The 22,963-nt window shown below is 39.6% G+C and overlaps 1 protein-coding gene across 1 annotated transcript in view; it reads left to right on the forward strand.

The window, feature by feature from the left end:
* Positions 1–19,022, forward strand: part of NKAIN3 (sodium/potassium transporting ATPase interacting 3) — a gene marked incomplete in the record, with an annotated part of 447,880 nt that extends 428,858 nt beyond the window's left edge. Inside the window, 2 exon segments of the mRNA XM_034762991.1 lie at positions 9,802–9,881; positions 15,201–19,022. Of these exon segments, the coding sequence (XP_034618882.1) occupies positions 9,802–9,881; positions 15,201–15,224 (104 nt within the window).
* Positions 19,023–22,963: the final 3,941 nt, after the last annotated feature.

The following is a 22,963-nucleotide window of genomic DNA, read 5'->3' on the forward strand; positions in this document are numbered from 1 at the left end:
TAGAATTCTGAGCCTGCAGCTGTAGGCCCCCTGCCCTGTTAAGGAGACCAAGAAATGTAGAGGACAATCTAGCTTAGTTTTAATAAAAAGGAAGTTTCTAGTCTTTTTCCTTGCTAAGATAACCTTGAAAGTGTAAATCAATCCATACAGATCCCTGGGCTGAGAGCACAGTCATTCAATTTTCCTAAAGATCACAGATTATTCACAACTCTCTTGCAGCCCCACAGGACTGTGCTTTGGAGTACAGAAAAAAACATACCCAGGAATCCCTAGTTTCATGGAAAGATGCAAGCTCAAGATCACAATAGGTCCTAATGCACCAACCTATATCAAGTTCCCTCTCGGCCAGCTTCTCTGCAGAGCAGCTTGTATGGCCACCGGTCCCAAAGAGAAGTAGCTCAATAGCATGAGAGGTAGCATGGTGTATTGGCCCAAGGGACTGAGGGGACGGGAGATCAGGTGAGTAAGGGTCAGGTGCTGGGCTTTTGGGGGGGATAATGATTTTTTGGGTGGGGCAATAAGTGCTGTTGGCAAAACTGGCAAAAGCTTTAACTGGACTTGGACATCTGAATCCCATAGGCAGCTTTGAAAATCTCAGTGCTAAATGCCACAAATGAGAAAAGAAACCAATACATACCTTCAAGAAAATTGGCAAGTTGCTCTAGAAAAGGAATACCTAGATTTTTATACTAAAATTATTTTATTAATATTAATATTAAAACAATCCAATTAAAACAAAGGAAATATTTATAGAAAACAGATTTTTTCTGTTTTTTAAGGGTGGCTACAATGACAGGACAAGAGAAAGGAGAAGACAAATACATTTAAAATAAGTGAGGTTTTAGCAAATTTCTTAGATACAAGATAACACATCACCTGCCTTGAAAGTTACTCCTGTTATAGTAAATGCTTGTTTATGAGTGGTTTCTGTTAGAAGGTTCCTGTAAAAGAACTTTCTTCCTCTGAATGACTTCTCCATTTGTGATCTGGGTTTTCTTCTGCAGGTGAACTTAAAGGGGTGAGCTATGTCCAGTATTCTAGACATCCAAAATATTTGGTAAAGCATTACTTCATCATTCATGTATTTAATGTTGAAAATATATTGCTCTAGGAAATTCAGCTGTACTGTTACTTAATGTTTATTGGAACTTGATCATAAGAGAAGAATTAACTTCAGAAAATTACCTGACATAGCAATTCGGACTGCGGTAAAACAAGACAATAGCACTTGAGACAAGGAAGGTAGAGAAGTATAATCAGTACAACAATGAAAATTCAGATCACACTGACAAATAACTGAAGCAAGAAGATGATACAAGTACTAATATCAAAAGGTGAGAAACAGCCTTCTGGGTCTCTCACAGCATAAAAAAGAAGCTTAGAGGAGCAAAATATCTAATTTACAAATTGGCATTGACCTGTAAATGGGATAGATCAGTTCCAGTCAATCTTAGCATCTGTACTAAACATTTTAAAAGGGCACCAGGCTTTATGGCCTCAAAACCAGCGGAGAGATAAAGGTGCACTAATACAGAACACATATCCCTGAATCAGCCTGCAGCAAAAGATCAAAGCGCATCTTCAAAAAGCAGACTGCTAGCTTTGTCTCCCCTGAAGCCAGCCTGGAATTTATCATTAAGATCCTGCTTTCTGAGGTGTGACTGAAGCTGTACTGCAACAACCTTTATATATAACAGTCTCCTTTACTGTTTGAACTAGTGGTGCCGTCTTTTTAACAGACCAGTGCGACATCTGTGTTGTTAGAGCTGCAGGGCATCATTTCTGTTCTCAGTACTGTATGAATATGGTTGGTGGATGACTGGGGGGGGTCTATGTTTTTGTATCCACATCCATGCATGGACTTTTTTTCCTCAATTTAACATGTACATTTGCACTGTAGCAATCTCATTATGAGGAAGTGCAGAAATCCCAGTGCATTATAAGTAAGACAGTTAGATCAGGAAGGAAGCAAAAAGGACAAATTCAGTAGTTAGCCAAAACAAGTTGCATCAAGTATTCTTCTTTCCAAGTACCTTACCAGTTAAAATTAGCTAGTAGGAGTTAAAATAGCTGGCAGATATAACTCACACTTCAGTCACAGGCACCACTGTACAGTTAGCATGCCTCATGACCTATTTTGAACTAATCCTGTCTTGCCACTAACACCATTATTTTCAAAGGCAAACATTGCACACAACTTTCATTGTTTGAAACTGTTTTAAATAGAATTGTCAGCTTTTTACATAAATAAATGACAATCAATGCACTCATCAGTTTATTTCAGTCTTCAGAGGTGAATTTTTTAAAATTATTTTTATGATAATACTTTAGAAAAAGAAAAAGAAGGAATTCCAAATATAATCAAGAAAAATATATAACTTGTAATATTTTGTTAGGAAAGTACTTGTGCAAAGCAGTGCTGCTATGTGGCATAATCTATAGCCAAATATGCAGAAAAGCATCTGACTCCAATGCCCATGTTGAGCTGCCCTGGTAAAATGAATATGAATCAAAATTCTAATTATAGGGAGAGAGAACTGTGTTAATGAAAACCAAAATGGAAACTAGAGAGGGCAAAATAACCTTGGTAAATCCAAGATCTCAGCGTGGCATTCATAGATGGCAGAGTATGGTCTGATAGGATTGGTAAATAAAAGTAATTAAGCAATTACTTTGCATTCATCTTTACAAATAATAAAATGTAACTATTTACTTAAATCTAAAGAAAAATTGTCATGTGCATGTCAAGTTAGAGAATAGGAGGGACAACAGACACAGCCCCTTCAAAAGACCGTATCTTCCTGAACTCAAATTAAATATAAGAGGTTCTTAAAATTTACAGGTGCCTTGGTTACAGACTTCGTACATAATGGACACATCAAGAGAGAGATAATATAGAAAGGGTAATACTCTTTCAAGAGATTTTTACATGTCATCTCAGTTGAAGAGAGATCCTTAAAGACTAGAAAGCAATCAACATAAAAGCTTAATTTAAGAAAAGACTCTTAAAAATACTTTGTGAAATTGCACAGCATGTGGTTTAATTTCAATAATGGAGTGAAGCGTTAAGTAGCTTTCTAAAATATGGCTAGAGAACATTTTGCAAAGTACAGTTTTATGAGATGAAAGAGGGCCAAAGTGGTCCAGTGAAGGAAAGTTTGAGCCTCACTAACATGGTAACTTCTTTGATGCTCCTTATATCTTATTCTTGTACCCTGTCCCTGGCAGAGAATATGAAGCTCAGAATATGTTATGTTATGTTATGTTAATGTCTTGGTTGTCAAAACATTGAAGAAGTGGAAAGGCCATTCAGTACTGAAGATCATAGTTAAAATGGCTCCAGTCTTAGTGTCCTCCAAGTGTACTCATGACAGAACATTTCTTAGATTTAGTCATTCAAGAAACACCATCAGAATAGTACTCAAGTGTCAAAATATGAACACCCAAAATTAGGGAGCAAAGTTTAAAATATGGGTCTATCTGTCCTGCCCAAGGCAGGGAGGGAGGGAGTCCAATATCAGAGCAAGGAATATGACTCTGGAAAGCCCTTTAAACCCTGAAATCTCTCCCTCCAATCCCAAGTAATTACAACCATTTTAAAAAGTTGTTTTCTAATAATTTTTTGTCCCCTGTTCTTTCTTTGCCCCTTTTGTCTCACCTGGTACTTTTTGGAGACAGCGACACAATCACATAATCATATCTTTCTATTGATGTTGCCTCTGGTCTCTCTACTGAACTGTTTCCCCTTGTAATAGGGAGGCAGTTTCTAGGCTCCTGCAGAGAAGTGCAGGGTTTTTCTGTGGAACCCCCTCAACTCAGGTGCTAGAGCCATGTATAAAGATGCAAAATAATTACTGTTGGCCCATGCTGGTAAGTGGATCTGGTTAGCTCGACCCAGGATATAAGAGTGGAGTGTCTCTTGAGAGCAGAGGGAACTGCGGGGGAGGGAGGAGTTGCTCAAGGGAAATCCTGCTTGCAAAGACAGCTTAGGCTGAGCGTTAATACTTAGTCAGTGTCTGAATTACAAATAATTCAGACCTGAGGATGGAGGTAAATTTGAACTTTATACATTGAGTCTGTCACACCAATTTTATATTCATACAACTATATTGGCTTCCTCTTCCTAACGGAGCCTATTGAGGTCCCTTATTGAATTTAGGTTCTTTTCCTAGAAGAGTGTACTACCTGTCCACTCAAGGCGACCAACTTTCTACTAAGTATATCTTGCACAATTCATATGCCCTTTCATGAATTATCACCGTTGCATTAACACACACATTCATCAAATCATAATTCAAACAAATTTCAAATAATGCGACAAAACACACTACATAGAACTATGGATAAGCAAAATTATACTTTATGTAAATGACACCTGCCAGTAGCTTCTCTAAAGGGGCATCAAGCTTTGGGGCTTACACAAGTATAAAGGATCTTCTTGATCTTACCTTCTCCAAAGTCATTTCAGGCTGAACTACTCAACATGGTGTTAATGTGGTGATCCTGCAAGAGCACAGTGTGTATTTTGCATACGGATGTTCTGCTTACACCTCCATGTTCAGCCACATCTAAAACTTGTAAAAAGCAACAGAGAGTCCTGTGGCACCTTTAAGACTAACAGATGTATTGGAGCATAAGCTTTCGTGGGTGAATAGCCACTTCGTCAGACAAAAGCTTATGCTCCAATACTTCTGTTAGTCTTAAAGGTGCCACAGGCCCCTCTGTTGTTTTTTACAGATCCAGACTAACATGGCTACCCCTCTGATATCTAAAACTTGGTCACTTTGAAAGGAAATATTGGTAATATAACAATGACCTGGCAAGCTATGGCAGCTATATAGAATCATAGAGGTGTAGGACTGGAAGGGACCTCAAAAGGTCTTTTAGTAATGTCCTCTGCACTCATCCTGCAGAGATCCTGTAAACAGCAGGTTACTGTAATGGGTTATGGCCAAAGAAACTGTTTTGTGGGATAAATAATCTTTACAAACCCCTTTTCTTATCCTTCTATGCTTTCTGCCCAAACCTGAAAGAAATTTTAGCATCAGCACATGGGAGAAAGCACTGGATTAATAGCAATAAAACATATTTGGATGTCAGCTATCCAGCAAAGAATAGATCTTAACATTTTTAATGTTAACAGGAGCACCTCATTGGGCCATCAGTGTTTTACACTCTTCTCACTGAGGGAGATTGACAGCCATTCCCCCCCCCCAATACCGCCCCCAAGTAAGTGAACATCATTTTAATAGACTGCCCATAGTAGCAGTCAAGGCAGTTTTGCAGCTTCCAAGATCAGCACGTAGTGAAGTCTTAAAGAACGTTTCACACTGGCCATTAAGCATCCGGCACAGCCACAAAACTGAAGCAACACAAGAAGAGAGCAATTCCCTGGAAATATGGATCATGTTTTGCAGCCAGCTGCAGATAAAATAACTAGTTTCCTCTATAACCAGCAATTATCTGCAGGGTGCTGAAAATTCTCTCCCTAGTTTTCTAAGAGTATCTCTGCAAGAAAGTAGTTAATGACTGGACTCCATGCAGTGTTCTTTTCTAGTGACTGAATATCACTATTGCTAAACTGTTTTTTTTTTTTTTAATGCATAGGGTATATAGCTGCGTAGAAAATCAAATGATATTTCCATAGAACTTTATTCACAATGTATGTGGCTCTCTGGATTAAAGTTTATTATAATAGTCTTATGGATCCATAGCAGGGATTGCCTATAATTCATTAACCAAGCAAGAGATAAATAAATCAGTTATTCAGTGCCACCTAGCCTAGGTTTTTTTTTTCTCAGGGGGTCTACATAAATGTTAATGCTTTTTACTCTGTCTCCATTTTAACAAAGGGAAACATGCATCTTAAAAGCTCACTGAAGCAGAAGCAAAGAGTTTTGTTTGATAGACATTTGACTCCTATAGCTAAACTTGAGTTGTCTCTTATAGCTGGCTGGTACACAGAAATATTTCCTTTCTCAGGCTGAGAATAGCAGCTCAGATATCTCCATAGTTAATGGCTACCTTTTCTTTGCTGTTTCCATCCTGGGGATCACCTGAGACATAAGTGAAAAAAGCAGGTCAAATGAGATCATATTTCTAAAAATGTATTATATGAAAAATAATTTATAATTAAAATAACTGAAAATTAATCTTTTATAGAGAAACTACATAAAGAAGAATTCTAATTTGAAAAACTGTCAGCCAGATTTACATAAAACACAGCTTATAAGGAAAAAATGACATTTTCCTTTGTTGTCTCATGTGATAAACCTGTTTCTTGTTTTGAGAGCTATCTTAATATGGATTCGAAGTCAAGTCCATTCATATTTATATGAGAGGGCTTTTGTATGTATGGCTATGAATTGCAAAGAGAAATATTCAGCTAGATATTAACCTCATATCAACTCCTAGTTAGTATCTGATAGCTCCAAATTTGCATGACGTGATAAATTATTTCTTATGTCAGGCAAAGATGCATTAGTGTTGGCAATCAGTAATATTCATTAGCCTCGTTTTCTACACAAAAGTATATTAGGGAAAGATTAGCTGGTTTAAGTTCTCCTTTTGCTTATGGATGCAGATTGTTTGTGATTAGTGAGAAAAGGATTGTGTATAATTCTGAAGTGGTGAATTATCCAAAAGAAATATATTTCCTAAGTTTAAGTTTCCTTCCTAGGAAGCTGTAGTTTTTGATAATGAAAAGTATTTTGTTTAGCAAGATATGCTTAGAGAGCTATGGCACCTCACTTATCACATGACCTCACTAAGTAATAATCCTTCTCAGGGGTTTGAGAAGGCCAGGCTGGAAGACGACAAGGAGATTGTTACTGTGAACATAATTTCTTGTGAGACGTGAATTGGTAGTTGTGTCTACTATGTTTGACTCCTACACAAGAAATAGCTGAAAATGTCTACAAACAAAAGGCTTTTTAAAAGATACATCCCATTGCTGCTGTCTTTCACTCTGGGTGTTTGTATTGTATTTTGTTATAAGAGTCTGAATGAATGTTGAAAAGTAAAACAAATACCGTACAATGGAAAAGTGGCAGACACACTTTGGCTGGCACACTGACTGTGCTAGCTTTTCTCAGTATGATGTGATGTTAAATTAGCTGTGAGACAATGGCCTTGTGGCTAAGGCATTAGACTGCAACTCAGGATATCTGGGGGGTTGCAAAGTTATTGTGTGTGGAGGGGGGAAGGGTTGCGGTACCGCTACCCTTACTTCTGCACTGCTGCAGGCGGCGGTGCCGCCTTCAGAGCTGGGCACCTGGAGAGCAGTGGCAGCTGGCTGGAAGCCCAGCTCTGAAAGCTGAGTCACCACCAGCAGCAGCACAGAAGTAAGGATGACATGGTATCAGGGCCGGCTCTACCATTTTTGCCGCCCCAACCAAACAAAGCTGCTCGGACTGCCAAAAGCAAAAAACAAACAAACAAACAAACAAAACGCTTGGACTGTGCCACCCCAAAAATGGACGGAATGCCGCCCCTTAGCACATGCTGCCCCAGACACATGCTTCCTCCGCTGGTGCCTGGAGCTGGCCCTGCATGGTACGGTATTGTCACCCTTACTTCTGCACTGCTGCCTACAGAATTGGGCCCTCAGTCAGCAGCTACCATTCTCCAGCTGCCCAGCTCTGAAGGCAGCAGCCCAGAAGTAGGGGTGGCATGGTATGGTATTGCCACCCTTACTTCTGCACCGCTGGTGGTTGAGTGCTGGTGGTTAGGTGTACCCAGCCAACAGCCTCTGCTCTCCGGCCACCCAGCTCTGAAAGCAGCACAGAAAGAAGGGTGGCAATACCGCAACCCCCCTAAAATAACCTTGTAACCCCCCTGCAATTCCCTTTTGAGTCAGGATCCCCAATTTGAGAAACGTTGGTCTCCACTGTGAAATCTGTACAGCATAGGGTAAAAGCACACAAACGACCAGATTGCACAGAGGGGTGGAGGGAGCAGATTTCACAGTCCGTGATGCGTTTTTCATGGCTGTGAATTTGGTAGGGCCCTACAGATAAGCTAACAAAGCCCAGATTTTTTAAGTCTTTAGGTGTTGTGCACTCAGCATTGCAACTCCTAACTGATTTAGAACCCTAAATCTCATTTTCAAAAGGAATGTAGGCACTTAGGTGCCTAAGTCCCATTGAGTGCCCAACGCTCTTTTGAAAATGAGATGTAGGCACCTAAATCAGTTAGGCATTGCAATGCTGAGTGCCTCAATGCCTAAATACCTTTAAAATCTGGGCCCAGCTTCCTACCATCAATGGGAAAGCCCACTGAAGGCAAAAGTAGTCTTCCCATAGATTTCAGTGGGCTTTAGATCAGGCCCTTAATCTCAGTTCCTCGTCTATAAAACAGGGATAACAGTGCCTTCTCTGTCTCTTAGGCCTGGTGTACACTACAAAGTTATGTCAATGCAAGGCAGCTTACGTGGACCTAACTCCTAAGCATCTACACTAAAATGTAGCTCCCATGGATGTAACTACATTGACTTAACAACTCCACCTCCAGACAGGCATAGCACTTAGGCTGATGTAGTTAAGGTGACACAGTGTCCGTGTAGACACTATGTTACTCACATCGCATGTTGGTTGTCAGTCCCATGTGGGGCTCACAGCTGGAGCCCCGTTGCCGGGGGCTGACAGCTGGAGCCCTGCCTTGCTATGTGTCTGTACAGTGCTTAGCACAAGGGGTTCTGATTTTATTAAGATCTATAGATGCTACAGCAATACAAATAATAGCATCTGATAGTGATGGATTGAAGAATCTTCATGTGCTGTGAATTGAGCACATCAGCACTGGGGATTGAAAAGGCAATTCCATACAAGAACACACTCTTACTATCACGCACAAATTCAGAGCGAACAAATGTTTTCCCTGAAGCAGTTGAGCTGCACCTTTCTCAGTGTTTTCCTGCTACTGGATGCCCAGAGTAGTCTTGATATAGTTGAATCTCCACCCTCTGAACTCAGTGATGAGAAATATGAAAAAATGTGGCTTGGTGTAGGTGTTGGAACTGAAGAACCTTGTTAAGAATGAAGAGCTAGAAGACACAAACATAATTACTTGAATGAGAACTCCTCTGTGACCACAAGTGGAATTAGTGACCTCTCAAATGCAGATATTCTTCCATTATTTCTGATGTAGAAATCTTGAAAGAAAAGGTGAGATGCTTTCTCAGAAGATCACCTGCCCGAAGAGGTTTGTTCAGAGACGCCTCTGCCTCCTTTCGATCTTCATTCATTATTTTAAAGTCACAAATAAAGGGACAAACTGCTGTCTGTCTCACATATGTAACTTCCATTGATTTGTATATGTTTCACTGCAACCAGAATTTGGCTCACCAGGTCCAAAACCTTCACTTCTTTGCCAAACTAATCCCCCCCCCCCCCCACACACACACACACACACACTTCCATAGGGCTTTGATTTGAGCAAGAACTGCTTGATCAGATCCCCTGGCAATAAAAGGCCACATTACCACAACGTAGCCTTCACATGCACACCGCAAACACTACCATCCCCTTTTGGAAGCATGCAGACACTAGAGTGCACAGCCTTTGGGTCGGGTGATAGACTAATGTCTCCCTGCACAAAATTAAACAGGCACAAAAGAGGCTGGGTTGAGGCCCCTCTGCAAATGAGTCTCACAATATTTTTTCATTTACCTGTATGTTTCTTGTCTGTGTGTATGTTCTTTATTACTATTATTATTTATTATTCAGATCATTTTTCCATTTTTAATTCTGTTTGTGTGCTTTTGTTTCCATTTATTCATTTCTGGAACTGTTGTATTTTCAGTTGATTTCATAGGTGGACTTGACACATACTGCTATCGGCAACCCCCCCTGGAACATGTTGAGTTAAAGCCTGTAAAGCCTGTAAGTAAGGTTTTAGTCATACGGACAATATTAATCCTTCTAACTGGACTGAAAACTACTCTGCTGCTCAAATAGTTTTGACATGAGATTACTAATGATTTCATTATAATTTACCACTAAACATGCTAAAACACTCTACACTTTATGGCTCACATCCGCCAAAACAATGATGAGTGGATATTTTTCATTTTATTATGACTAATTTTTTTTTACACTATGAAGCGTTGGGGTTGGCATCAGTGGGTTCAGAAACACTGAAGGGAAGAAATTCTTCTCTGCCAGCTGTGAAACTGGAATAGTGTAGGTATATTGTTGCTACTGTCTCACTGTCTAGGCCTTAATGCAATAACCCCTTAAAGGAGAGGCAGAAACTCTTATGTTTAGCCAGATAGTCTAAGCTGTAGAAAATGACTTGCTGAACCAATGCAAGTTCACCAAGATCAATCCATGGAGCATCACTAAAACTCAATTATCTCTTCACCACAAGTGACTTGCATCCACAGTTAAAATGCCATTGTTTCCATTGTTTATTCAAATAAAATATTCTCTAGTACATAAAAGCCACACTTCCAAAATGTTCCTTTTTGGTTTGTTTTTGTATTTGGGGTAAATCTATGCACTAGCAGATGTTAGCAATGCATCACTTTGGCAGAAGTTCAGATACCTTCAGATGTGGGACACTTCAAAGTATATTTGCAAAATAGATCACTTGAAAATTCTTGTCAGGTGTTTATAAATTGCTGTCTTGATCCTGTGTGTCATGAAATTCACATCAGAATCTTTCATGCATAGTAAGATGAAGCCAAAGTGCAGCTGACTAACTGAACTTGATGTGACACAATTCACTGTTTTTTAGCTAGCCGATAAGAGAATTAAAGGTTACATTTTTAAAACGATTTATTTAGAATGTTTTCACATGTTTACAAATCCTTGCCATGTAAATATCTGAAACAAAACAATCATTATAACTGTTAGTTTTTGTTTAAAGAGGTATTATACAGGAATATAGTCACCAGACCTTTCTATTTAACAGGATGTCACCACATTATAGAGTCAAGTATCAGAGGGGTAGCCGTGTTAGTCTGGATCTGTAAAAAGCAACAGAGAGTCCTGTGGCACCTTTAAGACTAACAGATGTATTGGAGCATAAGCTTTCATGGGTGAATGCATCCGACGAAGTGGGCATTCACCCATGAAAGCTTATGCTCCAATACGTCTGTTAGTCTTAAAGGTGCCACAGGACTCTCTGTTGCTGATTACCACATTATAGAGTGAGCACCATTATAACACTTATGTCGTTTCTAGTGATTTTATTAAATTGAGTAAAATCACTATATACACATATTTAACAGACCAGGTATGTCTATCAAATATTAATATTCAAAAAATGGACAGGTGTGCTGTCTTTTTTGCAGGTGAATGTACTTTGTCTGAGTACTGAATAGAAGGTAACCAAATATCTAAATATTTCTCTGTCCTCTGTCTTTTTAAGATTGTTTTTGTTTTCCTGGTGTATGTGTTGTGGGACTGGAAGAGATCTGGGGGGGAGTGTTAATTTAAAGAGAACTGTTACTTACACTGTGTTTGGGTTGGACATTTGCTCCCTGAAATCTGAATTGGGTTTTCATTACTCTTAGAATGTTGTCAAATATAAATTTTCACTCATGTGCACCAGCATTTGGTTGTAGAAATGTACATGATGAAGAATGTTTCAATCTTTTTTACCATTACAGAGAGACAATATAGTGTGGAATTATGAAAGCCCCAAAAGAATAAGAAACAATTGCAATGTAATAGTATGGGAGTGGAAGAAGTATCAAATTAAGACAACTAATAAGGCAAAGTACTGATCAGTTTATGATCATATTGCTAGGATCTGCATTTACAAAAGTATTCCATGAAGAGTTTGTCTACACATGGAATCATTCTGGAATAACTATTCAGGATTAGCTACTCTGGAATAACTATTCCTGACTAACTCCAAGGGTACGTCTACACTTATCGGAGGGTCCGGCGGCAGGCAATCGATGTTCTGGGATCGATCCCGGAAGTGCTCGCCGTCGACGCCGGTACTCCAGCTTGGCGAGAGGAGTACGCAGCATCGACGGGGGAGCCTCCCTGCCGCGTCTGGACCCGCAGTAAGTTCGGACTAAGGTACTTCGAATTCAGCTACATTATTAACATAGCTGAATTTGCGTACCTTAGTCCGAAGTGGGGGCATAGTGGAGACCAGGTCCAAGTGTGGACTCCTTTTTCTGAACTAAGAGTGCCTTGTTCTGGTATAGCTTAATCTATTTTTGATTAATCTAAACCAAAACAAGGTATTCTTACTCTTGAATAAGAGTGTCCATGCTTGAAGTTAGTCAGAAATAGCTTTTGTGCTTTAAATTCACACTCTACCTTGAATTAACTTTCAAGTGCAGATTAGCCGTAAGATAATGCTTTTGTTGCACTGTGACGTGGGAGGAATGGCAGGGGCCTGGGTTTATTACGTACACTGAGGCTTGCTTTGCACTTAAAAGTTAGGTCAGCAGAGCTAGGTAGCTCTGAGATGTGCAGACCAGCATAGCTATGCCAACCTAACCTCAAATGTATATGCAGTTATGTCGACAGAAGGCTTCTGTTGACATAGCTACCATCGTTCAGGAAGGTGGTGTTCCTACACTAATGGAAAAATCCCTTCCATCATTGTAGGCTGTCTCTACACTACACAGTTATGTTGGCACATAGCTTTGTTGGTACATTCTCCATAGTGTAGACATACCTCATTGAGATATTGGAGACCAAGGACATGGACTGGGTATCCACTGGGAAGAAGGTCATAGCTGCTACGTTTACATTTCTGATTTCAATGTTCTTCACCTTTCTAGTCTATGGAGTTGCTTCAATGTTGATTTTAAAAACCACTACTAATTTTCCTGAAGGGTTAGAGGAAGAATTGTGATGTCCAATATTTTATTAACCAGTGTACTATTATTGAAAAAAAGGAAATGAAGGGGTAGATTTTTCAGAAAAGGTGATTTCCTTTTTGATACTTCTACAAAATTTGCAACTACAATTGAATTAGGGGCACAAATTTTAGAATGTTCATATCCAATTACCTGTTTCCAAGCTCAGATCAGGTAGAGACACTTGAATGAAGCTTTGCACTCAGAATTCACTTTGTTGGTGGGCAAATTTTGTGAACATAAATTGCATCTGGGAGACCCCATTCTTTCCAGGTCCTGCTTGGGTTAACTTGTGAGACCTAACAAGATCACGGCTGGAAGCCCTGCAGTCGGGGAGTATAAAACAATAATAAATGTCTTCAGTGATATTGTGGTTTTATGTAATGGCAAGTACAAGTAGGATCTTTGCTTAAGCAAGGGGGAAGAAGAATTTCAATAATCAAGGTAAATTTGAATTAAAAGCCAAGCTGCAGGAGACAATTTGAATAGTCAGTGAACTGTGCTATCTACTGGTTTGCAAATGCTTATCTGTGTGCAGTGCAGCAACCTGCCTGCTTGTTGTCTTTCAGTAAGACAAGTGCTATCTATATCAATTTTAGATGGTCCAGGAATACCACAATCCCCATGAGGAATGGGCCTTTCAGTATCCAAACTGTGAAAAACTCCATTCCTTTTCACTTGGAAGTTGGAGATGAATAAGAAAGATACTTGTTAACCTTTATTAAGGCTCTTAATTCATTTTATATGTCTTTTACTGTCTTCATCACTTTACTCCTGGGGAAAAGTAAAAATGTGACTCTTTTTTTATAGATTATAGCCAGGTTGAGCATTTGGTTCTCTCCCTCCTTATCATATCAGTGTGGTTTATTTTGCAGGCATTTGGTTAAGAAATTGGTGTAGAATTACCCCGTCTTCCTAAAATACCAGGGCATAGGCAGGTTCCTAAACTTTTATGAATCCATTTGATTAACTCCCACTGAACAGCAAATCATAACCTCTTCTCTATTTGTGAAATGTCGTGCTCAGTACTTGGGAGCCACATTATAAGACTTCCATGGATTCTCATAGATTAACAAAGCATAGCACTTCAAACATGCAAAGTTATATGGCCTTATCAAAACTGTGAAAGAGAGCTTTTTAGTCAGCTGTGGATAATTCATTTTCTTATATATGCAGAGGCCATATTATAGTATCTGTCTAGGGCTACCACATAATTATTAATGATTAGCAAGTCTAAGAATAGTTGCCCTTTTCACCCCTGAAGAGATACAAAAGTTAAATGCCTTCTCCTAGGAAGCATTTCTTTGTGCATACATAAATGAGCATAGCTTGTCAGTTTGTTGTTTACCTGGCACTCTACAGTATAGGTAAAGACACATTCTTTGCCCTGAGGTGGTTACAGTCTAGATGAAGATGTGCAGAAGTAAAGGAGGAGACAACACAGAGATGAAATAAGGAAAGAAATGGATGAGGGAGGGAGAGGAAAATCTGAATGTGTTCTCTTTGGAGGCAAAGGTTGACAGGTTATAAAGGGGATCATCAAGCTGAAGGAACAATACATTTTCACACAGTTCTAGGGCAGCATTAAGCTCTATGTTAAGTTAGTTGAGTGAGGATATAGAAAGTTTTAGTACAGGGCTAGGGAAGGTAGTATATTTAAAAGAACAAAACCCAACACTTTGCCTCCCCCCCATAATGATAACTCTCTATTTTGTGTAGATAAGACCCCTGAGTATGCTCATGTAACCAGGTTAGCTGGCCTTCCTCCTTCACAACTCTATGTGTGACAGGACTATCATACCTGCCTCTGACCCTACACTGCATGCACATCCTCCAGGCACTGTGAATCAATATGAAATAACCACACAGATGGTCCCGAATGCAGTGATTAAAAACATGGTCAGAGGGATGGTATGTGCGGATGCACAAACTCAGCTGACATATGGCTGTGAACCAAAGTTGCATGTGGATTCAGTTCAAATGTGTTTGCCATAACCAGGTCAGATGAGAGTGTCATGAGCCAGCATACAAAAATATGATTCATTTAATATGAATGAAGTGGAGGGAAATCCATCATTCTGACAGCTTCTGATACTTTACCAGCTGCAGCACCTTCTCCAGCTTCTGTCACCATCATGGCACACATCCCCTTTAACCAAAGGAGAGAACGGGGCGAGGGGGGAGGGGAGTCTCCTTCAAAACTGCCACAAATGCTTCCCAAGCGTGCGGCCATGCAGTCAGCATTTTCTCTGTTCCTAGGAGCCTATTCAATCGTGACCTTATACTTGGTCACCACCAACATAGGAAACGAACACCCAGAGGTCTATTATCATCTTGTTGATAGATTAGTAACTCATATATCTCTTCACAGGTCGAACTAAGTAATGAACATTGACTCAGCACTGCTGCTGTTGCTGAAGAAGCAGCCTTCAGAAGAAAAGACCAACGTTGTGAACCGTTGTCACAGAAGTGACACGTCCTATATTTCTCACCGAGTGTGTGGATTGCTCTTCCCACATGGGACTGAATCCTTCAGTCGCAGCCTCAGTATCATTATCATCATCGCCATTAGATGGATACTTGTAGATGATCTTGGATTTTTTAAATTATTTACTTATATGGACACTTGTAAATTGTAAATTGTTTTCTTTTTTTAATTTTGTTTTTTACAATACCTAGTGTTAAGGCATGAAAACAAATCAACCTGTGAAAATTATGAGAGAAGAATGTGTGTTTCTCAAGAAACTCAGTAGTTCTGGACTGATACAGTCATACTGTGCCTGGCAAAGATAGTGTTGGAAAATGATAATATGACTCCAGAATACATGTCAGGGATCAGACACCTATAGTGTAATATGGACTGGCTTCAATAATGTATTAGACATTCACAAAGGCTGTACCTAATGTTGGTTAAGCTACTGTATGTTGTAGAAACTGATAAATAATTCTTCTTTTCCAGATGTCCTAATTACCAACGTGCTTGTCTAAATATTCTAATTCATATATGGTTTCTTCTCCCTCTTTTTGTCTCCTCCCCTGCACCCACAAACAGTAGTTGTCTGTGAGTTGAAGAGAAGTGAAATGGATGTTCTCTGTTGCTGTCAGTCTCCAAGAACCCTTAAACGCAGGGCTCTTTTAGATGTCTGTAATTTGCACATTTTTTTTACTCTTTTCTCCTCTTCCCAGGAAGAAGCCAAGCATGAATGTACAATATAGGCACCATCTACAGCCTTAGGAGTCTCTGGGGTGAATTTTGTTCTTAATTTAAAAGTAAACAAGAAGATCTGGATATGAAAATGTGTATAAAAGTTTGTAAAGTTTTCTGTAAATACTTATAGAAAAAGGACATGTATGTAACTGTGCGGCATTTTGTTTTATATTCAGTCACCACCAGTATAAAAAGAAAAGTCATCCACAAAAGCTATTTTCTGTGGGGAGTTCGCAGTCTTTCTAGCAAGACTTTTTTCATAATTTCTTTTTGATGAATTACTATTTAAAATATTGCACATGATACAAGCCCAAGAGAATGAAGTCTTCTGTCTCTTCATGGAACCAGTACTCCCTCGGCAGCAGCATCACAAGCTTCCTCAGAAAAGTCTGCCAATCAGCCTCAAGTTTTGGAAGAAAAACCTGTAGGGCTGTGAGAGTGCTTCCATCTTTGTGCTTACTAAGTTTGTTACTTCTTTGATGAAACTGTCAGAAGAGATGGTATTTGTGATGTGCACACCTGCACATGTCCATTAGGAACTGGACTGAGGCCACCAGGTTCTTTCATATAAGCCACAAAGAGTCTTTATATGCTAATGACTTCTGGTCCATCATCAATGGGCTGAGGCATACAGCACATCAACTAATTGTCTTCTGTGAAGCTTACTTCACTTGCATTTTCTGTTATTGACAGATTACAAGTAGACTAAGGCTTGCCTTGGTTCTTTACATTGGAAATTATATTTGTGCTATTTACCAACAAGAACCTAATCAAAAAGTCAGCAAACACAATGCTGTCCATCATTTTTAGATTGTTGAGAACAGAGGGTCTTGTGGTGCTTGCCCCTTTTTCACATTCAGCTCAACCAAAGACCACACCGTCTTTTGTGAAGAAATAGATCTTGCCGTAATTTCACGTAGGCCACTTTTTCCAGGAAACTATGTATGAAACAACTGCCAAGCCAATAACAAGCAAGTATGACAATGCAATAAAATCACTTGTCAGTATTTTCTATGACTAGGTAGTACAGGACAATATGCACCGCTAGAAGTCAAACAGTGCCAAAAAATGGGATACTTTGTGCAAAAGATAATACCACACTTCTCTGAGTCTCTGTGTTCCTCTGTTGTTCCCTGCTGCACCCTGATGCCAGATATTTGGTCTGCCCTGTCTTGAAGTCCTAGTCTTCTGAGAATGTCAAAAATGGGTATTTTGTCAAAAAACTAATATGAGAACAGTCATTTTTGAGATACCACAGCTGGACCTCAGAAGATCAAACTGCAGAACAGTTAATATTTGTAAATCACTTATATTTGAAAAAAAATGCCCCTCTGTAGGTTTTATTTTTTTAGTGTGTAATCGTGCACATGATTTAGTTTCTTATACATACAGCCTTACATAACAACCTATAAGAATATGATACAGCTAACAGATGCCTACAGCTTTCTCTTATCTATGTCAGTGCATTTCAGAGTCGAGGGGTTTTTTTGAAAAGTTTTGTTAAAACTTGTTTATGTGCCTGAATACTCCACTTTTCCCTGCTCCACATATATAGGGGTGTTCAGCACATATTCCTGCAGTTCCTCCCTGCTGCCAGAGCCTTTGCCCATGCCAGGGAGCAGTGGGAACTGCTTTTCCTTGCGGTGTTTAGCTACACATATCCAACATGCCACCAGCAGTGTAGTCAAGGCCACACCTTTGACTGCAGTGTAGACATACCCTCCAATTGCTACATTTATCTCCTACTGTAAGTGAAGGGAAAAGCTGGTCATCTCAAATACCAACAGTAGCAAACTCTGACTTTTTAATGGCAAGCACTGTGTGCTTCTCTGAGCCAGGCTGTTTAATTTCCTTTCACTTTAGATTTATCTGATTTAAAAAAACCAACCCAGCAATCTATCAAGGTCCCATAACAGTGTTTGACAGTGGCAAACAAAAATTGACATCCCAAACTAATTGGCTTGCCTCCTTCTAGAATCAGTCTCATTTAGTTTAATTATAATAAATTACAAGCTGGGAGCTGTTTTGTGCAGTGAATAAGTTTTCTTCCAACACAGTAAAACACTCTATTTATATACCCCGTTTCTACATACCTTCTTTGAGAAACCACTTTAGCTCTTATCCAGCATATAAAACCTTTGGCCAGAAACCACTTGTTTAAAAGTCTTCACTCCAGATGGTTTGCAGTGTTTTTATAATTGTCATAGGCCCAAAATATTAGAAAGGCAAGGTGGACAAGGTAATATCTTTTATTGGCCCAACTTTTGTTGGTGAAGAAGAGCTCTGTGTAGCTCAAAAGCTTGTCTCTTTCACCAAGAGAAGTTGGTCCAGTGGAAGATACTACCTCACCCACATTGTCTCCAGACCCTCACTCATCATTTACATATTTGTGGTGAGACCCTGCAAAGTTCTCAGCACTCTCAAATCTCAGTGAAGTCAATGGAAGTTAATGGCAGTCAGCCATTCATGTCTTCCTTGTGCATGTCTTTGCCATAATTTACCACCTGGTGGCAAACCTTTTTATCTACCGTAATAATACTAATTAGTACTTATTTGCAGATAAACTCCAATTATCAATAACTTAAAAATTTTGAAAGACGTAAAATTCAGAAATATCTCCTGGAATCAGAATTTTGTTTTTCCAAAATTCTGATCTTCTGATATATCCCCCCCATAGTATATTAATCATTGTAGTGCTTCACGTGTCCAAATTGTTAAACAAATTAGTCTCCTCAACAGCCTTGTGAGACAGGTATGTAAGAAGTAGTAGTAGCCTCATTTTACAGATGGGAAAGTTCAGTGATTGTTTTAAATGCATTTATCTGTGAAAAAGACACCTTTCCAGATGAAATGGCATTTAAATATATTTCCACCACATTTGCTTTTTCAGTTCTTTCTTCCATCAATACTCAGAACTTCTCTGATATATCTAAATTACTTTATAATCTATATCTGCATTGTGACATTTATCTGGAGGCGGGTGCCAATAACGCTGTTATGACGCTGAGAAATATAGCCATGTAAAACGATTCCATTGCACAGTACTCATTCTGAAGACTATTTGCAATGAAACCAAAGGCAGCGTGCAGAGCAGACAAACTGGACAGCCTGCCTCCTGTTTTCTTCCCACATTTCAGAGGCCTTGGCTACACTGGCGCTGTACAGTGCTGCAACTTGCTGCGCTCAGGGGTGTGAAAACGTTCCCCCCCCCCCCCGAGCGCAGCGAGTGCAGCACTGTAAAGCGCCAGTGTAATCAAAGCCTGCAAAGCTGCACACTTGCTCGCAGTGCTGCAAGCTACTCCCCTCAGAGAGGTGGAGTACATACAGCTGTACATACAGTACAGAGAGCTCTTGCAGCGCTGGCAGCGCGACTACACTCGCACTTCACAGTGCTGCCGCGGCAGCGCTATGAATTCCCAAGTGTAGCCAAGGCCAGAGTGAGACAGATAGGGGGGTAACAGAAAGCAAAGCATCTGGGCTGGAAAAAGCAGTAATAAAGGATCAAATTAATCTCAGGTGTAACTCCAGTGAAGTCACAGGGGGTATAAAGGGATGAATTTGGCTCCGGGCATCTTGTGCGCCTTCTAACTGCATAGATATTTGTATTGATTGTTATTTGACAGCCTTTTCTAAGGTGTGCTCTTTACCTCACTGTTTGGCTGACTGTTTACATTTGTACTTCTCACTGTAATTTCTGTTTCTTGCATGTCCATTATGTGTAACGTTTATGTTTATGGGGCTCTTTATTTTTAAACAAATGAAACATCTGGATCTAATCCATACTCCCCGACTTTCACTTGCATCTGCTCATCAGTTCCGCTTAGCATGACAGGAGAGCATGTGAAGTGCTTCCTTGTTGTAGGCCTTCAGGGAATAATTGCCATTGCATGTCTGTTGCCATTCAAGACTAGCACCATAATTGGGAGCTAGTACCACTAAATAACAGCGATGGCCCAAACACTGCTGAGAAGCCACTGATGTTCTCACTGTATTGCTGGCGTCACAAAGAATTATTGAACAGTGTAACTGACATCACAATGCATGAGCTGTTTTTCCACAGTTCCCTAGTTACTTAATTCCAATTGTACAAAGGCATGTTTTTGGACACATGTAGCCCAGGCTAAACCCACTGAAGTTGTTAGAGTTACACCTGAGATTAATTTGGCCCAAAGACACTACCATTAACCTATTCCCAGTTGTTACAGGGAAATAGTGTACCCAATCAATTCATGTGGTATCATGTTGATGGAGGGGTGACAGCATTTGCTAGCATGTGACATGTTTGAAGTGAAAAGCATGTTATATTGTTAAGCCAAACGCTTCATATGGGGAATAAATCAGTGGAAATGTTGGCTCATCATTAAGTTAAAAAAGGATATATTTTGCTTACTGCTACAGAGTGATTACATGAAATCGCCCGTGCTGCAGTATCTGTAGCCAAAACCAATGCACTGCAGTGAAGAATTCAGTCCTGTGTGCTGGGGCGAATTCAGCTAACAAATCATTTAAGCAACCACATTATGATATTAGTAACTCATGCTAAAAACTTAGGTGCATTTATACCATCTGTACACTCCCCTGATCCTCCGGTCTACCAGAGCCCCCAGCATAAATCAGAGCAGACTCAGTTGCCCTAAGAGTTTAGACCTGAAAGAGATGAGAGATGAAATCTGTGGAGTGTAGATGGACCCTATGTCAGTGGGCACAGGAGGGTCTGGCTCAGGATTCTTCTGCACAGAGGGAATCCTCAGCTGATGCTTTGAGGGAGCTTTAATTTCCCCTTGCACCACTCTGGTATGGTATGCTCCAGCAGAGCAAAGGGGACTTAAAAAGGGATGAGGACCTGGCCCAATGTACCGGTGACCAGTAAAATGACACGCATGGCTTAGTGTAGTCCATTGGTTTCTAGATCTAGCATCCATCACCAGTGAGTAACCTACACTTACAGGATATCCTTGAATGCTGAATTTTATGTTTGGCGTCTCTGAGATCCAGGCCTTGTTTATTCCAGCTAGCCAAAGGCGTAAGCTGCTCTCAGGAAATGAGTTTCTGACACATGATGGTAAAATATAAATTTGATGTTCCAGCTCAAGTTGTCCCTGTTCTGGTTAAACCCCACTTCAATCCCATTTTTAATCTCACCAGGTAGGAGCCTGCTGCATAAGATTGTTTGCTGCAGTTAAAGAAATTCACACACAAAACTGAATCTTTCAAATTGTTGTTAATTATGGTGTGTGTTTGTGTGTGTGTTTTTAACACGGCCTTGGTCCAAGAATTTCAGTGGTGAAGTAATGACTATAAATTATAATATGGAAAGGTGTATGAGCGACAGAACAACAGTTTGCTTGCTGTTACACTGTACTAACTGTGCCATCTCATGGCTAATACCAGAAGTACCTACAGCACTGTGTATGTATATAATGCAGACAGGGTTCTGTCAGCTCATAACACACGGTGGAAGCTTTTGTTCTTGCACTGCCTGCTTAAGGCAGAAATACAACAAAATGTGTATTGCTCATTTTGACAATGGAACTTGTTGAGTTTTATAGTAAATATATTGTCAATGTGATGTTTTATTCCAGTCTGAATTTATACTGTCCCATAAAAATATTCACTGTGGAGTACATTCACTATGTGTTATCTTGCTTTATAGGAAATTTGGAGCTACTAGGTCTCCATTAATTGGAAGCATATGAGCTTATTAATTCCAAGCGCTATCAGGCACTGCTTTTTCCATTTCAGTAATGGGAAATACTCTGGATTTACAGTGATGTAACTTCAAGTAGATTCCAGCCATGTATGTGTATGATATAGACACATATGTTATACTCACATTTTAATGTGATCTGAAAGTTTTATGGCTAGAAATACGTAGAACATATTTTTACTTCTCTAAGTAACCCTTGAGTCTAGGTACAGGTCACAGTACACGAGCAGTAGCTGGATTATTCTTTTCCATTATGAATAAATTGTACACTGAACTAGAAAGTGGTTACCAGCTGAACTGATGAGCTGTGTGTGGTGCAGTATGTTTACTAATACTTAGTTTCTCAGAGCTAAATGAAAAACCCTGTGGCAAAAATGTTTGTTAAGAACACCTAGGAGGTGTGAAACGGACACACAAACACCTTAGAAGTCAGTGGTTTTTCCTTTACTGTCTTGTGGTAAGTACGTTCAGATTCAAGCTGCTTATAAAATATAGGTTTAAGGTCCTCCTAGCTGTGCAGGATCCTTTCCTATTACATCCTGGTCATGTGGCTATTGTGAGTTTATTTCATTTTGTGTTTTAGTGTAGGGCTCATGAGTGACATTTTTAAAATGAGAAACAGTCCCCACTTGTTTACACCAATTTTAAATTAGGTCAAAGGTGGGGTTTAAATTATTTGATACCGTCCCTTTAGAGAGGGCTGGGGCTATTTTTCTAAAACAATCTCATTGTATCTATTTGTTTTTGTATTTCGAAAGTAGAACAGAACTCTTTCCCCTTTATCTCTGAGTAGTAATCTGCAGTACAAAGCCATTGGTGTGTTTGGAGCATCTCTTCCTCATTTCTCTGAGTTGTCAGAAACATCAAATTCCCAAAGGATGATTTACCAGCCAACTACGTTAATTGCAAAGAGAGACAGAAATTTCTTCTTCTTTCATGTTAAGAATTGATTATTTATTAGAGTGAAACACAATATATTCATTGGGCTGAAGGCAAATGTGCCATTTTTAAACACATAATGCAGAAATGTGTAATCACTACAAATGCTGTTTATCTGCAAAAATGTGCAATCACTATGAATGCTGCTTCTTTAGATTTGTTTAATAACCAGCTCATGCGGGGAGCAAGGATAATAAAACTTTTTGAGTCAGAATCTTCGGGGGGGGGGGGGGAGGAGGAGGACAAAAAGATATACCCATGTATTCTTTTCCCATTTCCA

This window comes from Trachemys scripta, chromosome 2 (genome assembly GCF_013100865.1).
Source record: "Trachemys scripta elegans isolate TJP31775 chromosome 2, CAS_Tse_1.0, whole genome shotgun sequence".
NCBI classification, from domain to species: Eukaryota; Metazoa; Chordata; order Testudines; family Emydidae; genus Trachemys; species Trachemys scripta.